A 23,452-nucleotide genomic window follows, 5' to 3' on the forward strand; every position below is an offset into this window, starting at 1 on the left:
TCAGATGGTGAAGTCATGGTATGTCAGCACAATGAGGATTCAGCCGAGAGAGCAAACGGAGGGGACAGTATTCACTGCCCAAGAGGAATGCCTCAACACATGGATCTAATAGCCATTTTCTTCCATCCATGAAGTCTGATAGTCGCTCAGTTATAGTTATTGACACACTTTATTTAGCTTTCCAAGCGGACATACTAAAAAATCCACATATTAGTTGCCTTGGGTTTGGATGCTGTAGATGGTGTTGCGGTGAAGCGGTTGCATGTTTATGATGTTTTAACACAAGCGTTTCTGTAATTAAATTATTCAGTGGAACGTCTCTGGCTATGTCAGATTAGCATACCACCATTACTATTTTTACTATTTCTGCAGTATACAGTCTGTAAGCACATTTTGCACTGAAAACCTGGATCACCTGTACATTACACCAGAGATACAACAATGCATTTTGATTTTGGGAGGCCTAAAGTCAAAAATTCAGGATGGTCCAAACAGCAATGTCATATTCAACGGTATCTCACGACCAATTCGTACGAGTGATTAAAAAGTGGCTAATTTGTACTAATTCATACGACCTCACTCATACGAATTTGTACGATTTGTCTAGGTTTAAGGGCGGGGTCAGAGGTAAGTCATTCATACAAATTCATACGAATTGGCCTACTTGTAAAATATGTACAATTTAGCATAAAGTGAGGTCGTACGAATTGTTACTTATTAGCCACCTTGTAAAATTTGTACTAATTGCTGTGAGATCGGGTTGGTTATTATGCTTTATTTGAGGGTTACACCACATGACATTTTTAGACTCATTAGATTAAAAAAAATATTGAGAAGTTTTTCAAAATTGAATAAAAACTACATGAATGGAAAAAGTACAAATTCGTACTAATTCATACGACCTCACTCGTACGAATTCGTACGATTTGTCTAGGTTTAGGGGCGGGGTCTGGAGTAAGTCATTCGTACGAATTCATACGAATTGGCGAACTCGTAAAATATGTACGATTTAGCAAAAAGTGAGGTCGTACGAATTGTTACGAATAAGCCACCTTGTAAAAGTCGTACTAATTGCCGTGAGATCGGGTTGGTTATTATGCTTTATTTGAGGGTTACACCACATGACATTTTTAGGCTCATTAGATTAAAAAAATATTGAGAAGTTTTTCAAAATTGAATAAAAACTACATGAATGCAAAAAGTACAAATTCGCACTAATTCACACGACCTCACTTGTACGAATTTGTACGATTTGTCTAGGTTTAGGGGCGGGGTCTGGATTAATTCATTCGTACGAATTCATACGAATTGGCCAACTCGTAAAATATGTACGATTTAGCAAAAAGTGAGGTCGTGCGAATTGTTACGAATAAGCCACCTCGTAAAATTCGTACGAATTGACGTGAGATCAGGTTGGTTCTTATGCTTTATTTGAGGGTTCTACCACATGACATTTTTAGACTCATTAGATTTAAAAAAATATTGAGAAGTTTTTCCAAATTGAATAAAAACTACATGAATGCAAAAAGTAAAAATTCGCACTAATTAATACGACCTCACTCGTACCAATTCGTATGATTTGTCTAGGTTTAGGGGCGGGGTCAGGAGTAAGTCATTCGTACGAATTCATTAATTGGCCAACTCGTAAAATATCTACGATTTAGCAAAAAGTGAGGTTGTACGAATTGTTACGTATTAGCCACCTCGTAAAATTCGTACGAATTGCCGTGAGATCGGGTTGGTTATGCTTTATTTGAGGGTTACACCATATGACATTTTTAGGCTCATTAGAGATTAAGAAAAATATTGAGAAGTTTTTCAAAATTGAATAAAAACTACATAAATGCAAAAAGTACACATTCGTACTAATTCATACAATCTCACTCGTACGAATTTGTACAATTTGTGTAGGTTTAGGGGCGGGGTCAGGAGTAAGTCATTCGTACAAATTCATACGAATTGGCGAACTCGTAAAATATGTACGATTTAGCAAAAAGTGAGATCGTACGAATTGTTATGAATAAGCCACCTCGTAAAATTCGTACTAATTGCTGTGAGATCGGGTTAGTAATGCTTTATTTGAGGGTTACATCACCTGATATTTTTAGATTAAAAAAAAAATAGAAGTTTTTAAAAATTGAATAAAAACTACATGATTTTTGCAAAAAGTAAAAAGAATAACTTGGCACAAATTCGATTTTAAAAAACTTTATTTTTCATTATCGAATACGCTGATTGTCATTGACCTTTTAAACAAAAATCAAAAGTATTTTGTTTCCAAGATTAACTGGATTCAATTAAACATGTAACATAACACAGTTTGAATGATTTATCATTCAGAATTCATATTCAGAAGGAAGTGATAGAACTTAAAGTCTTTTTGTCTGTCTTTTGGTATGTAGATCACATGATTTGATAACTTTGTAATGCATTGCATCTTAATCCAGTAGTTTCATAAGACAAACCCGTAAGTTTAAGTTGTTTGCAGCCTCATATTTTCCGGTTGCCATCCAGTGTGGAGTCTCTGCGGAGCCTGTTCTCGTATCATGTAAATAAGAGTGTAGAGGTGTGGTCTGATGGACAGCTATGTTCGGCGTCTGGAATGCAGTGAACGCGAGCATTAGCGCGTCTGTCTCCAGAGGGAGTTCGTCTAACACCCACATGACAAGAGCTGACACATCCCCTCTCTTAGTCCACCGTTAGCAAAACAGAGTCCTAAAAACACACCGGCACTGAGATCTGGCCTGCCTAGAACTGCCACCGTTCCCCATAACGCTGACTGAATTGTGCCTCACTGTAGAAGTGGATGTTTGACTGCAAGTTTATAGCCGTATTAATGATATTTATATACAAGGAGAGAGAGAGAGAGAGAGAGAGAGAGAGAGAGAGGGGTTGGGGGGGAGGACTTTATGGAAGCACTGAAATATTCAGGTAATTGCAGAGATGCATTCACTCCTGCCCATATTTCAGCTCCATGTCTATTTTTAAAGCAGTAGTTCACCTAAGAATTACAGTTTGGTTTTCATTTACTCATCCTCATGTTGTTCAAAACATGTGTTTTTGTGCTAGTTCCTCGACTGGTTTGTACCTTTAAACTATGAGTGAATAGAGCCTGCTTTATCTTTGCTATTTTTAGTTATTGCCGCCTTAAAGGAGTAGTTCACTTTTGAAAAAACTTTTGCTGATAATTTACTCACCCCCATGTCATCCAAGATGTTCATGTCATTCTTTCTTCAGTTGAAAAGAAATTAAGGTTTTTGATGAAAACATTCCAGGATTTTCATATAATGGACTTCAATGGGAACCAAACGGTTCAAGGTCCAAAAGACAGTTTCAGTACAAACTGCAAACTGTTTAAAGGGGCTTTAAGATTATGAATAAGGGTCTTATCAAGCGAATCGATCGCTCATTAAAAAAAATAAACAACAAAGTTTACGTTTTATAAGCACAAATGCTCGCCTTGCTCTGTTCTGTGACGCACATTCGTGACTCTCCTGTTCGAACTCGTTCATCAAAATGAACGAGTCTTTTTCCGAGTCATTTGGTTCATTCAACGGAAAAATATTCGTTAATTTTGATGAACGGGTTCGAACAAGAGAGTCACGAACGTGCATCACAGAACAGAGCAAGGCGACCATTTGTGCTTATAAAACTTAAACTGATTTATTTATTTATTAAATGAGCGATCGTTTCGTTTGATAAGACCCTTATTCATCGTCTGGAATCGTTTAAAGCCCTTTGAACAGTTTGCAGTTTGCACTGAAACTGTCTTTTGGACCTTGAACCGTTTGGTTCCCAATGAAGTCCATTATATGGAGAAAAATGCTGGAATGTTTTCATCAAAAACCTTAATTTCTTTTCGACTGAAGAAAGAAAGACATGGACATCTTGGATGACATGGGGGTGAGTAAATCATCAGCAAAAGATTTTTGAAAAGTGAACTAGTCCTTTAACTTCAACACGAGACATTTTCTTCAGCACGAGTTTCACGTTTCTTTTGATTGACAGGACATAGTTGGCCCTTATTAAAATAATAGATTTTATCGGCTGATATTGGTGCATCCCTAGTTAAAACAGCAATTCTGATGTATGTAGACAATACAAATCACACACCCCTACTTCAAGCTCTCAAAAGACAACAAAGCACCATAAAAACCTGTGACTTGTGCACACAATTACAAACTATTGAGCTTTGTGTGAGGAACAGACAGAAATTTAAGTCTCTATTCCCAAAAAAAAATCTTAAGGCAGTAAAGGCACCAAATATGACTATGCAAAATATTTTCTTCACAAAATCATGGTTAGTATCTATATTTTTGTTTAGTGGAGCTTGGACATTCTGCTAAATATCTCCTTTTGTGTTCCTCAGAAGAAGGAAAGTCATAGAGTAACTACACCTTTTAAAGAGAGGGCTATGAAAAGAGCAAGATATAAATATGCTCTGTCATCTCCTTTATACCTCTGGGCATTGACTCTGGCTCACCACCAAATCAAGAGGATGTCCTATCCCAAAGAAAAATGAGTCTAGTGTTACCAAAGCAAACCTACTACGTCTGCTTTCATGTGCTTTCAAGGCATCTCTCGTGTTCATTTCCAAACAGAAAGGACATGATCCCGTTTTCAGCACTTTTTATATTATGAACATTTAGACATTTTGTATCTAATGATATATTTACAGTAAAGGTCTCGCTTTCTATGTGAAAGTGTGCTTATGTTGTGTGGTGTCTTTAAAGTGTGCTTAGTATCTCGAGGAAGTGGAGGGGCTTTGAAATCTTATAGGGGAGTTCACTACAAATACACACCTCCGGAGTTGCTCGCCAGGGAAGCGACGTGTCCCCAACTGCCTGCAAAAGCGCACCTCTGTCCTGTTCACGGTCCTGCCGGGCAAAGCCGCAAGACAAACAGTTTTTGTTTTTCTTTCTATGCGCTCTGCAAAAGTGCATGACTGGCAGTCTGGTTACATCAGCTGTTATCTCTCCAGTCAACAGTAAGAGTCTACGGATGGATGAACCCATGTATCTGACGTCAAACGCTGTCGAGATGTAACCGATATAGGCTCGGCCTGTCAAAGTCTTCTGTTGTTGTTGATGATGTACTTTTGAATGTATCAGATTACGGACATTTGAAGGAGTAGGTTTCTCAGTGTGTTTGGCCTCCTGCCCTAGGCAATAGTATGGCAACCTAAATTGCAGCAGATAAAAAAGTTCTTGTGTTGGTATTAAATTGTTTTGAAAAACTTTAAAAGTTTAATTTTAGTGATAAAAATCATAAAAATGTTGTGTTGTGTTACCTTTTATATATTTTATTCATAGTTTATATATTACATGTTTAATAATTATTATTTTATAAATATCATTATTATTTTTTGATGTACCATATGACATTTTACACCCTAAAGTAGTCTTGACTTTTCATTAAAAGGTCAAAATATCTGAGATTTTAGGCTGACCTTGGCACAAAATGTGTTTTGTCCCCCCCCCCCCCCCCCCTTCATTTTGGTCACATCAAATGACTTTAATTTGTGAGAAAAATTGATTATATTTAAATATATATCTGTGTTGTGAATCACGTTGTGAAGTAATCACATCTAACATAAATGTTTGTAAAATATTATATACACACATATATATATGTGTGTGTGTGTATGTGTATGTATATATATATATATATATATTAGGGCTGTCAAATGATTAATCATGATTAATCGCATCCAAAATAAAAGTTTGTGTTTACATGATATATGTGGGTGCACTGTGTATAATTATTTTATATATATATATATATATATATATATATATATATATATATATATATAAAAACAAACACATGCTTGTATATATTTAAGAAATATTTTAATGTATATACTGTATATAGATATATATATAATTTATATTATATATACATATTTTTATATATAAATCATATTTTTTTCCTTAAATATACAAGCATGTGTGTGTATTTATATATATATATATATATATATATATATATATATATATATATATATATATATACAAAATAATCAATTAACACACACGCATATATATAGCCTACTGTATCATAAAAGTTTGTAAATACAGAATATTGTATATATATATATATATATACTGTATTTCAACATTTATTTTAGGTGTGTCTAATCACGATTAAAACTATTTCTAAAAAATTTTACAAAATAATCCCAAGAAATATTTCTTCATTATATCATAACACTTCAATATAAAATATAAAATCAAAACCCCCCTGAGATGTTTTTTTTCTTGTGCCCTACCAAAGATAAAATGAGTATTAATATAGAGATTAAACACTATGATTCTACAACAAACATTGTTTAATATATGTAAAAAAGGAGAAAACAAAAAAACAGTGTCGTGTCATTGACCCAACCACTTTAGCAGTGGCGACAAGTTCTGAATAGCCAGGCCCAGTTCATTTATTCAGAAAGTATTTGAACTAATACACATTTCGTTTACTCTTTTTTTCTTTCAGATTTCGCCATGAGTGAGGAGACCGTAGTGTGGGTGTAGCTTTTCACTGGAGCAAGAAGCAAGATATCAGAAACAACAGCATCCACACTCCCACAAAGGAGACGATGGGCGAAGCTGAAGATGGGCAGGCAGGACGTCTGTTTGAGAACTTTGTTCAGGCCACTGACTGTAAAAGTACCCTACAGGCCTTCAATATAATGTGCAGTTACCTGGATCTGGACCCTCTGGAGCACAGCACCTTCTACAGCAGTTTGAAGAGCGTGATGACGTGCTGGAAGGCCAAAGCCCTGTGGAGTAAACTGGACAAGAGGGCCAGCCAAAAAGAGTACAAGAAAGGCAAAGCCTGTGAGGGCATTAAGGTAACGCTTGCAGAATGCCAAGACAATAACAATACTGGAATATGTTATGATGTTCAAATGAGCTGGCCAACCTTTGTAAACCAAACATTTATAGATCCCCTCTCAGATTTTCCCTGATTTTCGTATGCTATGACATCATTATATGATATCATAGACACATGTTGTTCGTTAGACGAGTGCTCTCTGGTTTTAGTGGCGACATCATCAAGCTCTTTTATTGATTAGTAGTGTGTGTGCGCAGTAAAGCCCTGTTCACACCGCCAGCGCTCATCACTGTCACTTTTTATCCAGCCGTCCAATCACAGTGGAGGAGGGGCGGGACTAATACCAGACCGACCAACTGTCACAACATTCAACTGCTGCGGATATTCTGTATCATAGCAACGAAACGTCTCAACGGAAAAAAACGTTGCACTGCCAAAATGCTCTCAAGCGCCCAAAGCACGGCGTCTTCAGCAGAGCGTCTAGCATTTTCAGCTGGATAAAAACGCTAAGGCTGTGTGTCCACCAAAGCATTTTTCTACGCGCCTGGCGTATGTTTTCAATTGTTTTCAATGGGAGCGCCACGTTTTTTAAACGCCATGAGCGTACCGAGGCGCTCAGCGTTTTTTACTGGTCGCTGGGAGTTGAAAAATGTTCAACTTTGGATAAAACACAGCGCTCATCACTGTCACTTTTTACCCAGCCGTCCAATCACAGTGGATGAGGGGCGGGACTAATCATTCTGTCACAACATTCAAACTGCTGCGGATATTCTGTATCATAGCAACGAAACGTCTCAACGGAAAAAAACGCTGCGCTGCCAAAACGCTCTCAAGCGCCCAAAGCACGGCGTCTTCAGCCTAGCGTATTCAGCTGGCTAAAAACACTTTGGTGGACACACGGCCTATTGGTAGACTGCACGTCTGGTTTGGCGGCAGTATCATATCAATAATCGCGAGAAGATTTGAGATCCTCGCGAGAGGAAATAAGATCCGCGCGCGCACAAGCGAAAGTCGCACCTGCATATTACTTTTGCGCGCAGAATTGTAACCCGCGAGGAGAAAACTGTGCTTTGAGCGCGCGCAGAATCCCATGTACACTGCTCGCAAAACTCTAACCTGGTTGCTCGCTCGCGGTTAATCTTTTTGGGAGTAGGTGGGCGGATCCAGTCGGCATCATTTCACTGGTCTAGTCCACGATTCACATGTTCAATTTCGATTCGATTTCAATTCGCAAGCTCCCAGTTCAATTCGATTTAGATTCTCGATTCAATTTTCGATTTCGATTCTCGATTCCTGATTTGATTCTCGATTCGACTATAATGAATATAGATGTAATACAAATCCTATATTTATAAAAAAAAAAGAACAGTGAGCCTATTTCACAATGAGCCTATTTCCAAAAAAAGTGGAGTATCCCTTTAACATGCTCCTGTTTGTAGAGATTTTTAGATGGATTTTTAGATGGCTTTTTTGGTCGGGTTGGCTCTGTAATCACTGACCCAGTTTGTTTGCTGGCTTCTATTGCTGCAATACGTTGTGTTTTCCACTAACTGGCAACCCTGCGTGTGGAAATACTATTGAGTAAATTGGCAGTGGGCGAATCACACGGACCAAAACAAAAACAGACGTTGCGACACGGAAACGCACATTTCAAAGTAAAATAACTGGCTGTAGAAGTGTTTTTTCGGAGAAACAAGTGTGTGAACTTAGCATGTTTCCAACATATAATGTTTTTTTTATGCTTTAGTACAGTCAAAAAATGACTAAGTTTAACATTTAAGTTTCCACTGTCTTTAAGGGCCTTCAATGTTTGACTTGGGATCAGTGTGCTTGTGAGTTACACTCATCAAACTGAAGATCAAACTGGCCGGTTCATTATGATAACTTCCCCATCACACACACACTTTGAAAGGCTGCATGAGCCAGTCCCAACTTATTGTTAGCAAGTGTTTGAAGTATTTCAAAGAGAGCATCATTTAACAAGTTCACTACATAAGGGCAATAAACAGCCTATTGTTTCTGATGTGAAGCAGTGTAATTATGCAGCTTTTTAGAGTGAAATTTACTTCTTTGTAATAAAGGTGTTAATTATGTACAGTAGTCCTGACTAAAGGCTGTTCTGCACAGTTTAATCAAAGCCAGTGCTGCGTTGCCTAATGGCACTGTTTCAGACAAGCCATGTATGCTGTAACTGCATAATGGATTATAGGAGTGTTTAAATAAGCATTTGACCCTTGCTAGTTTTTTTTTAATCCATCCATCATCGAGGCGTCATATACTGACGCTTTTTTCGTCTACATCCAACACACATGGCACCATAGATATCCATAATAAAGGCTAGATGTCTTAAGGCGGAGTCTCTATCGTCATCACCGTCGGCCATCTTGTCACAGGTAAGCTTTCTGGTGGGCTCTGATGTAAGATGAGTGATCAGCACGAACACAAATACTCTTATCTCGTATTTACAAACGGTTTGGTTTCTTAGAAACATTATTAAAATGGCTATAATTCTGGATGGTTATTTATTTATATACACTTATTATTCATAATTATGCAGTGTTATAACTACATCTATGACGTTTATAACAAACCAAACCATTGTAAAATCGGTAGAAAATTTAAGCAAGTTATGGTTATTTAAAAAGTACATGCACCATTAAAACAATGTTACGAGTGAGCGAGCTGCCTGTGACAAGATGGCCGCCAGGTGCCGACGTAGACCTCCATTGCCAGCACTGCGGACGAGACATCTAGCCTTTATTATGGATATCTATGCATGGCACTCTTTAGCGTCAATATGAGACGCAGATATACAGTATATGGGCCATAAGGCGCCTCCTAGTGGTCTAACCCTAACCCTACAACAAAACTAAACCTACCCATAACCGAACAAAGCTCTGTGCGTGTTTTATTGACACTAAAGGGTGCTGTGTGCGTTGGATTTAGACGAATTTTTAAAAGCGTCAGTATAAGACGCCCTAGGATGAAAACGCGTTGGTCCGTCAAAATCGTGGCACCAATCAGAAACATTGGGGCGGGCTTTACACAATGACGACAGCGCTGGGATTTTGAAGCAGATTTTGTAGCCTAAATTACAAAAATGGATGCCGCCGTCGAACATCACTCGTTCGAATCAGCCATCGGGTCATCGTTTCCTTTTTGTTAAAAACCGTGCAAAGAACACTCGGAAATGTTTCTCCGCCGCTCTGCATACGTCATTTTCTTCATTACTCTGATTGGTTTTAGGTCTATCTGCGACGTCCGTTGGCGACGCCCCTCTGGAAATGATTTGTCTATGACGCTTTGCCAGACCATAACTCAGTTACAACTGAGAATGGTCTGGTTTTAACCAGCCTACATGCAAGGTAAATTTTTATTGAAATGAGACTTGCATGACTTCTCATTCTAAAAAATGCTTGGTTACAAACCATTTCTAGGTTATTTTTTGACATATTGCTAGGTCAGTCAACCTGATATTGAAGGTTTTTCATTTCATTTAAAATAATAAAAATTAGGGATGCACCGATATGAACATTTTGGCCTATATTGATGATATTTTTTATATTTGAAAGCCGATAACCGATATATCGGCCGGAAAATCTAAATCCAATTTTTTTAAAAATAATTTTTAAAAGCCAGATTGCAAAAACAAAAGTCTCACAATTAAAATCCGTTCCCTAACACGATTATAGTGTTCTCATTATAATTTCATGTAGCCGATATGACAGCACATTTAACTATATTTTCCTTTTTGATTCCAATCATATTTCAAGCAATTAAGACCAATCGTGTTGAACAGTGCGCATCTCAAGTGTTGAAGGAAATATTTAATTATTTATCAGCTTCAATATATCAGCCAAATTTTATTATCGGGCCGATAACGATAACATAAAAATGAACAAATTTCGGCCAATACCGATATGGTGGCCGATATATCGTGCATCCCTAATAAAAATGCACTCTAAAATCTCTGTTGAACAGTTCAAATACCATTTTTTTTATTCATTGGCAAGTCAGTCTTTCACATGAACATGAAAATACTAGCGTGTTTTTAAGACATTATAATAGCAACATCGGATGGGAATCTGTGGGAAGAAATCTAGTAGGATTTTCCAGTTAATTAAATGACAGTCTCACGTTTGCAAAGTTACGTCAAAAACAGCGTTACCTTTTGAACATTTAAGTTTCAACCAGTGAAACGCATAGCGCGACCACAGCTACGATGCTAGCACACTAGATCGATAGCGCTCCTATTGTAGTCAGTGGAGCGCACGTCAACTTTGTTACATGAAAGCGATGTCGCGTTGTGTTTCAGGGACTTTAAACTTTCATAGTGGTGGCGGTGCATTGTTCACTTTGCAGCTGTTACAGAAAAACTACACAGAAATATTTAAAATAGCCAACATGCTGAACCCAGCATTTTTTATTGTACACACTAATTAATGCTGGTCTTGTTTTAACCCAATTTTGGGTAATATGGACAAACCCAGCCCGTTTGAGTTAAAAATGTAATTTAAAAATGTAACCCAATGGCTGGGTTTGTCCATATTTTACCCAAAATTGGGTTAAAACAACCCAGCATTTTATAGTATATTACTGTATACCTCTGGAGCCCCTTTCATTGATCATTTGCCATTGATCAGACAAACAGCTTGTTCTGCCTCAAACTCACACCATTGGTTGAGCAAGTTGACATGCTGAATTGCTGAAAGAGACACAATGCAATGTTTTGAAAGTGTCTTTACTCTTCTGGAAAGCCAACATACAAATGGCTTACTTTGGAAATTCTGCACATTAAACTGCCATCGCAAATGTGTTTTAACATCCTGATGAATAATGGACCATCTGCCCCTTCATCCTGTTGTGACTTGACTTGAGTTGAAAAAAAAGGTGTGTTTTAGGAGTAGTGACATGATATCACTGCTCACCAGCCTCCAACTGTCTGCCAGATTCACAGTCTGCCCAGGATATGAGCTCATTCTCTCTTTATCAACCAGCGGGACAGCCCGTCGCTGCCTGTTTTATTGTTTTATACTGGCTTTATTACCATTGCAGAGACTCAATCAGAGCCTTTATCTGAAACTTTAGACATTCAAGCTAGACATGTGAGAATAGTTTTAACACTGTAGAGTGATTTTGTATTTTCATTTCGTGGTATTTTTGTTTCCGGTCTCATTTTTATCAACGTATATGTAAATTAGGATCAGTGATTATTACACAACTTTTTGGAATTGTAGATTCTGATTATGAGTAATGCAAGATGTGCTAGTTTTCTTTTATTATTGCTGTATGGTATCTTATACTCAACAATGCTGCATTTTATTCGATCAAAAATATAATAAAAACAGTATAATATTGTTTTAATATTATATATATAGCTTAACAAAAATATTAAGCTAAATTAAACTATTTTTAAAATTAAATATATATATATATATACAGTATATATATATAATATTAAAACGATATTATACTGTTTTTACTATATATAGTAAAATACTATATATACTATAGTATATAGTATATATACTTTAGTATATATAGTAAAGTATATATAGTATATATAGGAAATATATACTTTAGTATATATATACTACATAGTATATATACTTATATATAGTAATATAGTATATATACTTTTACTATATATATACAGTATATATATAGCTTAACAAAAATATTAAGCTAAATTAAACTGTTTTTAAAATTATATATATATATATATATATATATATAATATTAAAACAATATTATACTGTTTTTACTATATATAGATATATATATATATAGCTTAACAAAAATATTAAGCTAAATTAAACTGTTTTTAAAATTATATATATATATATATATATATATCAATGCAAATATGCGTTACACACGTAAAAAATTCCTGCGGCACGAATGAGGCATGCGCTGCGCAGAAGACGCGAATACGCTTCATTCGTACATCAAGTTCGCGCAAATGGTGCGAATTGAACATCTGGCGCGTTAAGCGTGTTACACGCGAATGATTTAGCTAGTGCTGTTTGTGCATTCACGTGTCTGCCGTCCAAGTTGAAAAATCTGAACTTTGACGCGTGAATTAGGACAAAGTGGTCAAGCGTCAAACTAGACGCGGTAGACGCGAATTTGACGTGCTAGTCGCGTCCGGTGTGAACGCACAGTTTGAAAATAAAGTTTCAAAGAAAAGCATTTGCAATATAACAATTTTGTAATAATGTAAAAGTCTTTACTGTCATATTTTATCATTTTAATGCATCCTTACTCAATAAAAGTTTTAGTTTCGGTAAAAAAAATGTACTAACCCCAAAGTTTTGAACGGTATAGTGTCAAAATGTATATTATTAGTATTTATTAACTTTTGTTTAAGATGGCACAGTGCAATTTTTTACCCCTTAAATCTATTAATTGTCTTATAAAATTTGCATTCCGTTTCACAGAATGACTCAGTAAATGGAGTCTCACATTGGGCAGCAGTTAAATAAAAGTTGACACAAAAAGTTAGTTTTAAATACCTCCTTATACATTTTTGGGCTGTTTTCAGGGGTGGTGTAGTGGTTTCACTACCGGATTCTGTGGTTAATACTTGGAGCCGTTCCTCAACTCTGAGCAGTGTGAGTTCCAGACCCAGACTTCGTGAGCCCACGCAAAGAGGCACTGTTTTTCACATTGGGAAAGTCAAGTTCTTCTCTTTGTGTGTGTTTGAGCATGTGTGCAGGCTGCTTACAGCTGTGACTTTATGACTCATGATTGCTTGGGCAATGTCAACAAATCATACAGTGGCATTACCAGGACTTCTGTTCCGTATAGTCCATTTCGCCATCCTTAAAAGATTTTATTCTCAATGCTTGCGAGTCCAGACCTCTCTCCTGGTGGTCTGCTTCGGTCTATCGAGCAGCTTTCTCTAAGTGGTGTGATGTCTGAGCCAAAGTGATCACATTGTGTGTTAGAAGTGTGTCCTGGTTTAAGTTATTGGTCCTGCCATGAGGTGGTCTCTGTTCCTCTGGGCTTTGTGTAAAGTGACTGTTGGTTCAACACATACCGTGGCTTTCACCAGGAAGTTTCATCTGGCAGGTCATGCCGTCAATTCCTATCCTGCAGACTTTTCCATGATTTAAAAGAGGCTGAACCATCCTGAAGTGGCAGCGGTGTGCAGGGATTGGCTGGATTTAGAAAAATAGGATTTTTATTGCTCAAAGGATGTTTTTTCACCACTCTGGAGATTTAATGTTGTCAGTTATAATTCATTTTAGTATTACATTTGTCTCAGATGTTTTTACTACAATATGTAGATGTACAGAACTGCTTTTGAAGATGTAAATTCAGTCAATCTGTTGGATGAGATTTATTCGTTTAGTGTAAAATGGAAATGCATGGTCATTTTATAAATACCATGTTTATTGGAACAGTGTCATCAAAATGATTGAAACCTAAGTTCTACCACTCGTCCACAAGTTTTCTCACTGAGAAATGCCCAGAGTTCGGTTGTTCAGCAGTCGCGCGCGCGAGAGAAGAGCTCTTCAATCTTTTCATTCCTCAATTGTTTAGCGTCATTGATTGCACCCAATTTATTCCCACTGACTTTTGATTTCACTTTTGATTCATAAAATGTTCTGCTATAAAAGTTTGCTGTATTCTATTTAAAATGTATGCTACTTTTACATAATTACGTTTTGCTTTCGCTAAATGTCCCATTGCACCACCTGGTGGTCATTTCGCGAACGACTTAAAAGGAGTAGTTCACTTTTCAAAAAACTTTTGCTGATCATTTACTCACCCCCATGTCATCCAAGATGTCCATGTCTTTCTTTCTTCAGTCGAAAAGAAATTAAGGTTTTTGATGAAAACATTCCAGAATTCTTCTCCATATAATGGACTTCAATGGGAACCAAACGGTTCAAGGTCCAAAAGACAGTTTCAGTGCAAACTGCAAACTGTTCAAAGGGCTTTAAACAATTTCAGACGATGAATAAGGGTCTTATCAAGCGAAACGATCGCTTATTTAATAATTAAATAACAAAATTTAAGTTTTATAAGCTCAAATGGTTTCCTTGCTCTGTACTGTGACGCACGTTTGTGGCTCTCCTATTTGAACTCGTTCATCAAAATGAACGAATCTTTTTCCAACGAACGAAACGAACAAATTGATTCTGAAAAAGATTTGTTCATTTTGATAAACGAGTTCGAACAAGAGAGTCACGAACACGCATCACAGAATAGAGCTTATAAACTAAACTATAAAACTTAAATTTTGTTATTTATTTACTAAATGAGCGACCGTTTCGCTTGATAAGACCCTTATTCATCATCTGGAATCGTTTAAAGCCCTTTGAACATTTCGCAGTTTGTACTGAAACTGTCTTTTGGACCTTGAACCGTTTGGTTCCCATTGAAGTCCATTGTATGGAGAAAAATGCTGGAATGTTTTCATCAAAAACCTTAATTTCCAAGACATGGATATCTTGGATGACATGGGGGTGAGTAAATTATCAGCAAAAGTTTTTTGAAAAGTGAACTACTCCTTTAAAATGCGACTGGTTTATTTTTGCCGCGGTGGATTTGCTGCGGCAGTTGTCGCGGCGGTAATGGTCATTTTGGTGATTATTGCACTCAATTTGATTACATTCAGGGGGAAAAGCTGTCATTGGTTATTTTTCCTAATTATGGGCAATTATTGTGAAAAAGAAAAGAAGAAAAAAAGAAAAAAACACCTAAAAAAAGTTTGTTTCTGATTTTGAGCACCCACTGAGGGATGGGAAACACGCTATGCTGAGTCACCAGGAAACTTCACCTCTGGACTATTGCTCTGCTCAGTTTCAGGGTGTGAATGAGCAGAAACAAAAGGCTGATCATTGTGTTCATATCGGCTCTGACTGATGGAGCGTTTCATTGGTCTGTGGGAATGGTAAATCTTCTCTCCGCAGTGCTTGCGTGCCTCTGTGTCGGTTCTGAATAGGCTGCCTTTGTTCAATCTCTGTGGCTTTTAGTTAAGGTAAAGTCAAACAGAGACAGTGCACCTGGCCTGTCAGTCTGTGCTGGTGGTAACTGGTCCATCCAGTAGAACAGATGAAAGCATCAATACACAGTAGGACTGTGTGTGTGTTATTGAGTAGAGTTGAAAGTATCTGTGTATTTTTTTTTTAAGAAACCAAATGGCAGGTATCAAAAGGAGTGTGTCTGGCTCCAACCCGATCACACTAAATGCTTCTTTATTGCACGCATTGTGTTTATCGTGCAATTTATACGCTAAAGTGAATTTTTACGTGCATACACATGTAGGTATTTATTTTTTTGTCAAATCAACTTAAATAATTTAAGTTCATATAACGTAATATTTTGATTTTCTGATGATTAACTCATTCTCCTTCATTGTATTAACTCGATTTTTCCATTTCAATCAACTTAAAATTTCAAGGCAACCAGGTTACTTTATTTTTTTAAGTTAAACCAACAATATTTTTTTATAGTGCACACAATGCGTGTTATAGAAACGCGTTTACGCCAGAACAGGCTGCTGGCTCTGTATATTTGTGAGTAACATGGTTGAAATCATCAATAGGTCTGTGTGTACTTTTGAGTAACAGATATTAACCTCATACCTGAAGCACTGATAAATAACATATTTCCATTCAGGGGTTTAAAACTTGCTTTCTCTGTATGCAGTTATGTACATTTTATGTGCTAATATGTACATTTTAAGTGTTAATATGTACATTTTAGGATCTAATATGTCCATTTTAGGTTGTAATATGTACATTTTAGGTCCTAATATGTACATTTTAGGTGATAATATGTATATTTTAGATTCTATAATGGACATTTTAAGTGTTAATACGTACATTTTAGGTGCTAATATGTACATTAAGTGTTAATATGCACATTTTAGGTAGTAATATGTACATTTTAGGCACTAATATGTCCATTTCAGGAGTTAATATGTACATTTTAGGTCCTAATATGTCCATTTTAGGTCCTAATATGTCCATTTTAGGTGGTAATATGAACATTTTAGGTGCTATTATGTATCACTAAGGTACTAATATGCAGCCTTTGGGTACAAAAGTGTACCTTTTGAAAAGGTGCAGCCCCAGTGACAGCTTTTGTACCTTTTTTCTGAGAGTGTAAGATCAAAATGTACTTCGTTTACTATCCTTGTGGGGACATTTGGTGGACACACACCGAACACACAAACAAACAAAAGCTGTCTTACTTTGTATTAATGGAAGCTGAAGGCCTTTTAATGACATTTTCTGTGCTTCTAGCAAGCTGGGATCTATAAATAGCCACCACTGACACAGCACCAGGGACACACAGACATCGAGGTCTATAAAAACATGATAAGCTCCAGGATCAGGAAGGGCTGAAACCCGAGTGTATCATAATATTGATCACAGCACAGGCTGAGAGTCTTTACTGTACACGCACTGTGACGGGAAGCATTCACTATTGCTTCCTTATTTTGAGGTCAACTAAGTCGTGTTTGACCGTGTGTGTGGGAAATGAAAAGATCAAGAAGAAAAAGGTCACACTGTACCATCTGGACTAAGAATGAGGTAAAGCTTTGCATGAGTGCAAGACGTGGCTCATCTCTCCACATAAAAAGTGATCTTTCATCACCAAACCAGAGGGATGATGAAGTCATACCCACAGCAGGCATTCCCAGACACGTCCTGGATCCTGACGTCTTGACTTCTCGCATCTGTATAAGCCTGATGCATGAATCATGCCTTTGATATGACTGTAATTATGGTTTAATGTTGATGAAATCACACACGCGCCTCCAGTTATTGCCACAGTTGTTTGGATAAACATTTGCATTAGTGCTTCATTTTCTTTGAGCTTGTTTGCTTAGATTTTCTCTTTCAGGGATACTTTCTGAAAGAGTGTTTGCTCACTGTAGAGTAAAATAGGCTCCTTGATTTTAAGAATAATACTCACGGTATTAAAAAGTGCACAGAGGTCCAGTAGAGGAAGATCTTAGACGTCTTTATTCCCTTCTTGTGTGGAATTTGAAAGGCATGCAGTGAAAACTAAATCATCACCCTCTGTCCCGTACCTCCTCTGTTTAAAATAAAAATAGTGACCTTGAATGGATCGAACTCATGTCAGATATTGCTAATTATGAACGTGTAATATTTAGAGCCTCAGGTCATCATGATGTGTTTATGATAACGTGGAGACCCTGTCTCTCCCTTACTGAGAGTGTAAAAGAGGAAAAAACTCATATATATATATATATATATATATATATATGTAATTTTTCCTTTTTTCTGTGCTGTTTTATAAATTTTATTCTACTTATTCTAATTATTTTTTAAATTATTATTCATGCACTTTTATAATATATATATATATATATATATATATATATATATATATATATATAATTTATAAAAGTATAATATTTTATATTATTTATATATATGTGTGTGTATATACTGTATATATATATATATATATATATATATATATTATAAAATAATATTATTTATATATATATATATATATATATATATATAAAATATTTTTTATATATATAATAGTATATATATATATATATATATATATATATATATATATATTACGAAAATACGATACATTTTTTAACGAAAATATAAAGTAATAATAATAATTATAATATTTATAATTGTTTAATATATATATACGTATATATATACATACATACATATATATATATATATATATATATATATATATATTTAAATAATTATCATTTTAAATTATTATTATTACTTTATTTATTACTTTATTTATTTTTTTTCTTAAAGAATATAATATTTTCTAAAATATATATATATATATATATACACACACACTATTATATATATATATATATATATATATATATATATATATTATGAAAATACGATATTTTTTACGAAAAAATAAATAAAGTAATAATAATAATTAAAGATTTTAATTGTTTAAAATATATATATATATATATATATATATATATATATAATTTAAAATTATTATTATACTTTATTTATTTATTTATTCGTAAAAAAAATATTTTCTTAATATATATATGTATATACACTATTATATATATATATATATATACACACACACACACACACACACTATTATATATATATATATATATATATATATGTATAATTGAGATTAAGTTGTGGTATAAGGGATAAAAACCAAAAGATGTCACTGTTACAAATTTCTTTTTTCGCCTGGCTGATGTTCATGCTCATAAGGAAAAAAAGAAAAGAAATTAGTGACCTTGTTTAAAATCTTGCCCTGCTAATTCTCTCAATCTCTAAATGTAACTTTCAGTGCTTGATAATTGGAGGCGGCCCGTGCGGCGTGCGGACTGCCATCGAGTTAGCTCTCCTCGGAGCCAAAGTGGTGGTGATCGAGAAGAGAGATACATTCTCCAGGAACAACGTCCTGCATCTCTGGCCCTACACCATTCATGACCTCAGGGGCTTAGGGGCCAAGAAGTTCTACGGAAAGTTCTGTGCTGGAGCGATAGACCACATCAGTGAGTTCTGAACCAACTTCTCACTCTCCATGCTCATTTAAACAAATTATAAGCAACCTATCAAACCTCCCTTGTTTAAAGCAGAAGTCATTTTTAGTTCTCCTTTTCATTTTTTGACAGCCCTTCCTTTATCTACAGTACACATGCAGGATATGAGACTATTGTGGAAAGTGAATTACAGAGAAATAACATCTATACTGTTTAATCCTAATAGGTTGATGATTTGAAGAACAACTCGCAAGGTTATTGTAGTTAAATTTAAACAATAGTTAAATAAAAATACATTAAACCTAAATAGTAATATTTAAAATATATGAGCATGGTTTTTATCAAGCATATTTAACATATTTCATCAATATACTCATTCGCACTGTCACTCAAATGCAAAATATATCTTTTTCTTTTTCTGAAAATGCAAAAGAAGAGAATAATGTCCATACAGTGAAAGTGGATGATGACCAGTGGTTGTCAAGTCTTACATTTCAGTTTGGCCTCATGCAAAGCTATCGAATGGCTTTTCAGGATTCGTAATATAGCACATAAGTCATATGAAATACTTTTATGTTGCTTTTTGTTCTTTTAAGACTTTGACAGCCCCGGTCATAATCCATTTTCACAGTATGGAACAGAGACGATGATAGAAAGTTCATTTTTGGATGACTCTCCCGCCACTCCGATGATGATATTTCTGTTCTCACATCTGTTAGTTTTACTGGTTGGTGTTTTTGCAAGCGATGCCGTGTTAGCGTGACTGTGAGGCTAATGGTTCTTGCTCTGGCTGGGTTTGGCAGGCATTCGGCAGCTGCAGCTCATGCTCCTGAAGATTGCTCTGCTTCTCGGTGTGGAGTTTCACGTTAATGTGGAGTTCGTCAAGCTGGTGGAGCCTCCAGAGGACCAGGAGAATGAGGGTGAGACTGAGGACCCCAGACGACTAGCAGTCAGTCGCTCAAGTTTGGACACACCCTTCTCATTGTTTGTGACTGCTGCTTCACACATTCTAGAAAAGTCATCGAAACTATAAAATAACACGAATGGAAGTATGGGAATTATACAGCGATCAAGAAATGTTTTAACAAAACTATTTCATGTTTTAGCTTCTTCAGTGTCTATATACATACATACAGTATGACACGTATATTAACACGTTAAACGGAAAAAATGTGTTAATCTTGACAGCACTAATGTACTGTATATATACAGTATATATATATATGAAGAGTTCAGATGCAAAAGCCTCTAAGTGCCATTTGAAATTTTCTTCTAGAATGATATTTTGTATCAAGCTTGTATATTTAAGCTCAGTAATTTCACTTAAATTGCAATGAAGTTTACCTATTAATTGTTGTTTAAGTGAAATAACTGAACTTAAATATACAAGCTTGATAAAAATGATCATTCTAGAAGAAAATTTCAAATGGCACTTAGAGGCTTTTGCATCTGAACTCTTCATATACAGTGATGAGAATAAGTTTGGACACCCATGCTAAAGTTGCCTAAAAAGAGGAATAAAAATTCATCTTTTGGATATTGATCTTAATGGCTTAATTAAAAAAAATTGGAAAAATCAAACCTTTTAAGGACACCAATTTTCTTTGTGAATGAATAATGTCTCATAAATAAATAAATAAATAAATGTTTTTCCTTAAAATACAGGGTGCATAAGTCATGTTAAATTCCCATAGAGTCAGGCAGATTTTTATTTTTAAAAGCCAGTTATTTCATGGATCCAGGATAATATGCATCCTGATAAAGTTCCCTTGACCTTTGGAATTAAATATTGGCATGGTTTTACTTCAGTTAGCCTAATAGCTGGTTTGATTTGCATTGAAAGATGATCTTATGGAAAGTACCCCATGCCAATCTCTAGGCATGGTGAAGGGTGTGTGATGATGTGGGGATATTTGATATTTTAATTCCAAAGGCCAAGGGAACTTTATCAGGATGCATATTATCCTGGATCCATGAAATAACTAGCTTTTAAAAATAAAAATCTGCCTGACTCTATGGGAATTTAACATGACTTATGCACCCTGTATTTTAAGGAAAAACATTTATTTATTTACGATACATTATTCATTCACAAAGAAAATTGGTGTCCTTAAAGGTTGGAGTTTTCCTCATTTTTCTAATTAAGGCATTAAGATCAACATCCAAAAGATGATTTTTTATTCCTCTTTTTAGGCAACTTTAGCATGGGTATCCAAACTTATTCACATCACTGTATATACAGTATAATAGGGATGTACCCAAAGCCGAATACTATATTCAGAAAGGAAATGATGCATTCTACAGAGCACCTAAAGGGACATGGTGATTGAAAAAAGTATGAGATGGAAGTATATTTTAATGCTTTTATATAGTTGGGTAATTTATCTTGCATGTCAGGGAGCCACTATCAATATATTATTTTAAATATAATTAAATATATATAATTTATCAGTTAGAGCATGAATGACGGCTACATTCAAATAAGACTAAAGATAAAGTCTATAAGCTCTTTGGCAGATTTGTCAATCTGTCTTGATGGATGACGCAGAGGAAACTCGGACAAATAAGAGGACAGGTTTTCCTCACATGTGATTTGCATGAACACATTTCGGTACGCTTTGAAAATGATTGCATCAAAGTAATGGTATTTTTAGGGTAGAAACAGGCTTATTTGGTTATTCAACAAATTAGAAAGCAGAAAGAGACTGAACAGTCAGTGCATTTATAACACCGGTGAAAAGTTTGGACATGCTTGACTATTGTCTTATGCCTTGTGAAAAGGAAATGCAACATTGTAACGAATTAAGTCCCTGTTTCAGAACGAAGCAAACGATCTGAAAATGCTCTAAAATTAAACATTTAAGCATAAGACAATAGTCAAGCATGTCCAAACTTTTCACTGATCAGTCCCTGTCTGCTTTCTAATTTGTTGAATAAGCAAAAAAGCCTGTTTCTACCCTGAAAATACCATTACTTTGATGTAATCATTTTTATATCCCACAGTTTAAGCTTCATATTGAAATGTTGATGTATTCTGGCTCTTTTGATTTTGTTGTCTCTCTGCATTACAGCATTTTCTTCAGATCGGTTTACGGTTTTTAGGGCCAATCTGTCATTACCAGGAAGATTCTTCCTGCCGCAATATAATAACCGTTTCCATGACAACCGAACAACACCTGCAGAGCTGTTAATGCAATTTTAATGCCCATGAAAAAGTGTTCAAATCCACATCACTCGCCCCTCTCGCATCCACCGCAGCTTCACTCATAACACACTCTCGTTTAACGACACAGAGATCAGAGAAATGAAGAAACAATTAGTTGATTTTGGTAATTGGAAACAGATCTCATCGGTCCAGGGCTTTTGTGAGCGCATATGTTTCCATATGTGGGCACTTTGGTCCTCTATGGAAGAACAACAAGCTTGTGATTGGACCTCTAAACTTCTAGCCCATTAGCAATCCATCTCTCTCCCTTCAGAAGCAATGACAGCACGCTGATAAAAACAAAAGAGCTTTCTAAATTAAGAACGAGTGCTTGCTGGGCCATGATCCTGGATGCAGTTCAGTTGGATCTTGTTCTGGTTTATTTGCCCTTAAGTTGTACTCCGAACATGTGACATTTATGGTTGGCTTTTATTAATAATAGCTGAATGCCTGGCTGTGACTATATGTTGTTGGAATGCATAGTGTTTAAGGCAAGATTACATAATGCTTACATGAAAAACATTGGCTAGGCTTGTTGAAATATGTAGCTGTTTCCATTTAGCAGATTATTTTTATTTTAAACAACGAGCGAGAAACGGTCCCTCAGATGTGAACTTGGATAAAGTGTTTTGAAATATTTTCATATTTGTATTTATTGTACTGTTGCTCCACCCAGCTCCTGTCCTCCCCTGAGGAGAAAATATTGCTCAGATGTTTCTCTTTCACAGTTTGGGAGACTTCCCAGATTTGTATCAACTCTGAGATGCTTCTTCTAAAGTTCTTTGGGTGAAATAAGAGAATACAGTATATACTGTAGATAGAAAAATGTTTGAGTTCATGTTTAAAGGGATACTCCACTTTTTTTTTGGAAATAGGCTCATTTTACCACTCCCCCAGAGTTAAAA

The 23,452-nt window shown here is 35.6% G+C and overlaps 1 protein-coding gene across 4 annotated transcripts in view; it reads left to right on the top strand.

Moving 5' to 3' along the window:
- The window catches only part of mical2a (microtubule associated monooxygenase, calponin and LIM domain containing 2a), a 93,047-nt gene that overhangs the window by 11,764 nt on the left and 57,831 nt on the right, over window positions 1-23,452 (top strand). For all 4 annotated transcript variants that reach the window (XM_089118234.1, XM_089118184.1, XM_089118170.1 and 1 more), the window contains 3 exons: window positions 6,490-6,847; window positions 19,147-19,354; window positions 20,146-20,262. In XM_089118234.1, coding sequence (XP_088974360.1) covers window positions 6,593-6,847; window positions 19,147-19,354; window positions 20,146-20,262 — 580 coding nt within the window. In that variant the 5' untranslated portion in view covers window positions 6,490-6,592. The remainder of the gene's footprint in view (window positions 1-6,489; window positions 6,848-19,146; window positions 19,355-20,145; window positions 20,263-23,452) is intronic.

This window comes from Pimephales promelas, chromosome 1, assembly GCF_988280905.1.
Source record: "Pimephales promelas chromosome 1, fPimPro1.hap1.1, whole genome shotgun sequence".
NCBI classification, from domain to species: domain Eukaryota; kingdom Metazoa; phylum Chordata; class Actinopteri; order Cypriniformes; family Leuciscidae; genus Pimephales; species Pimephales promelas.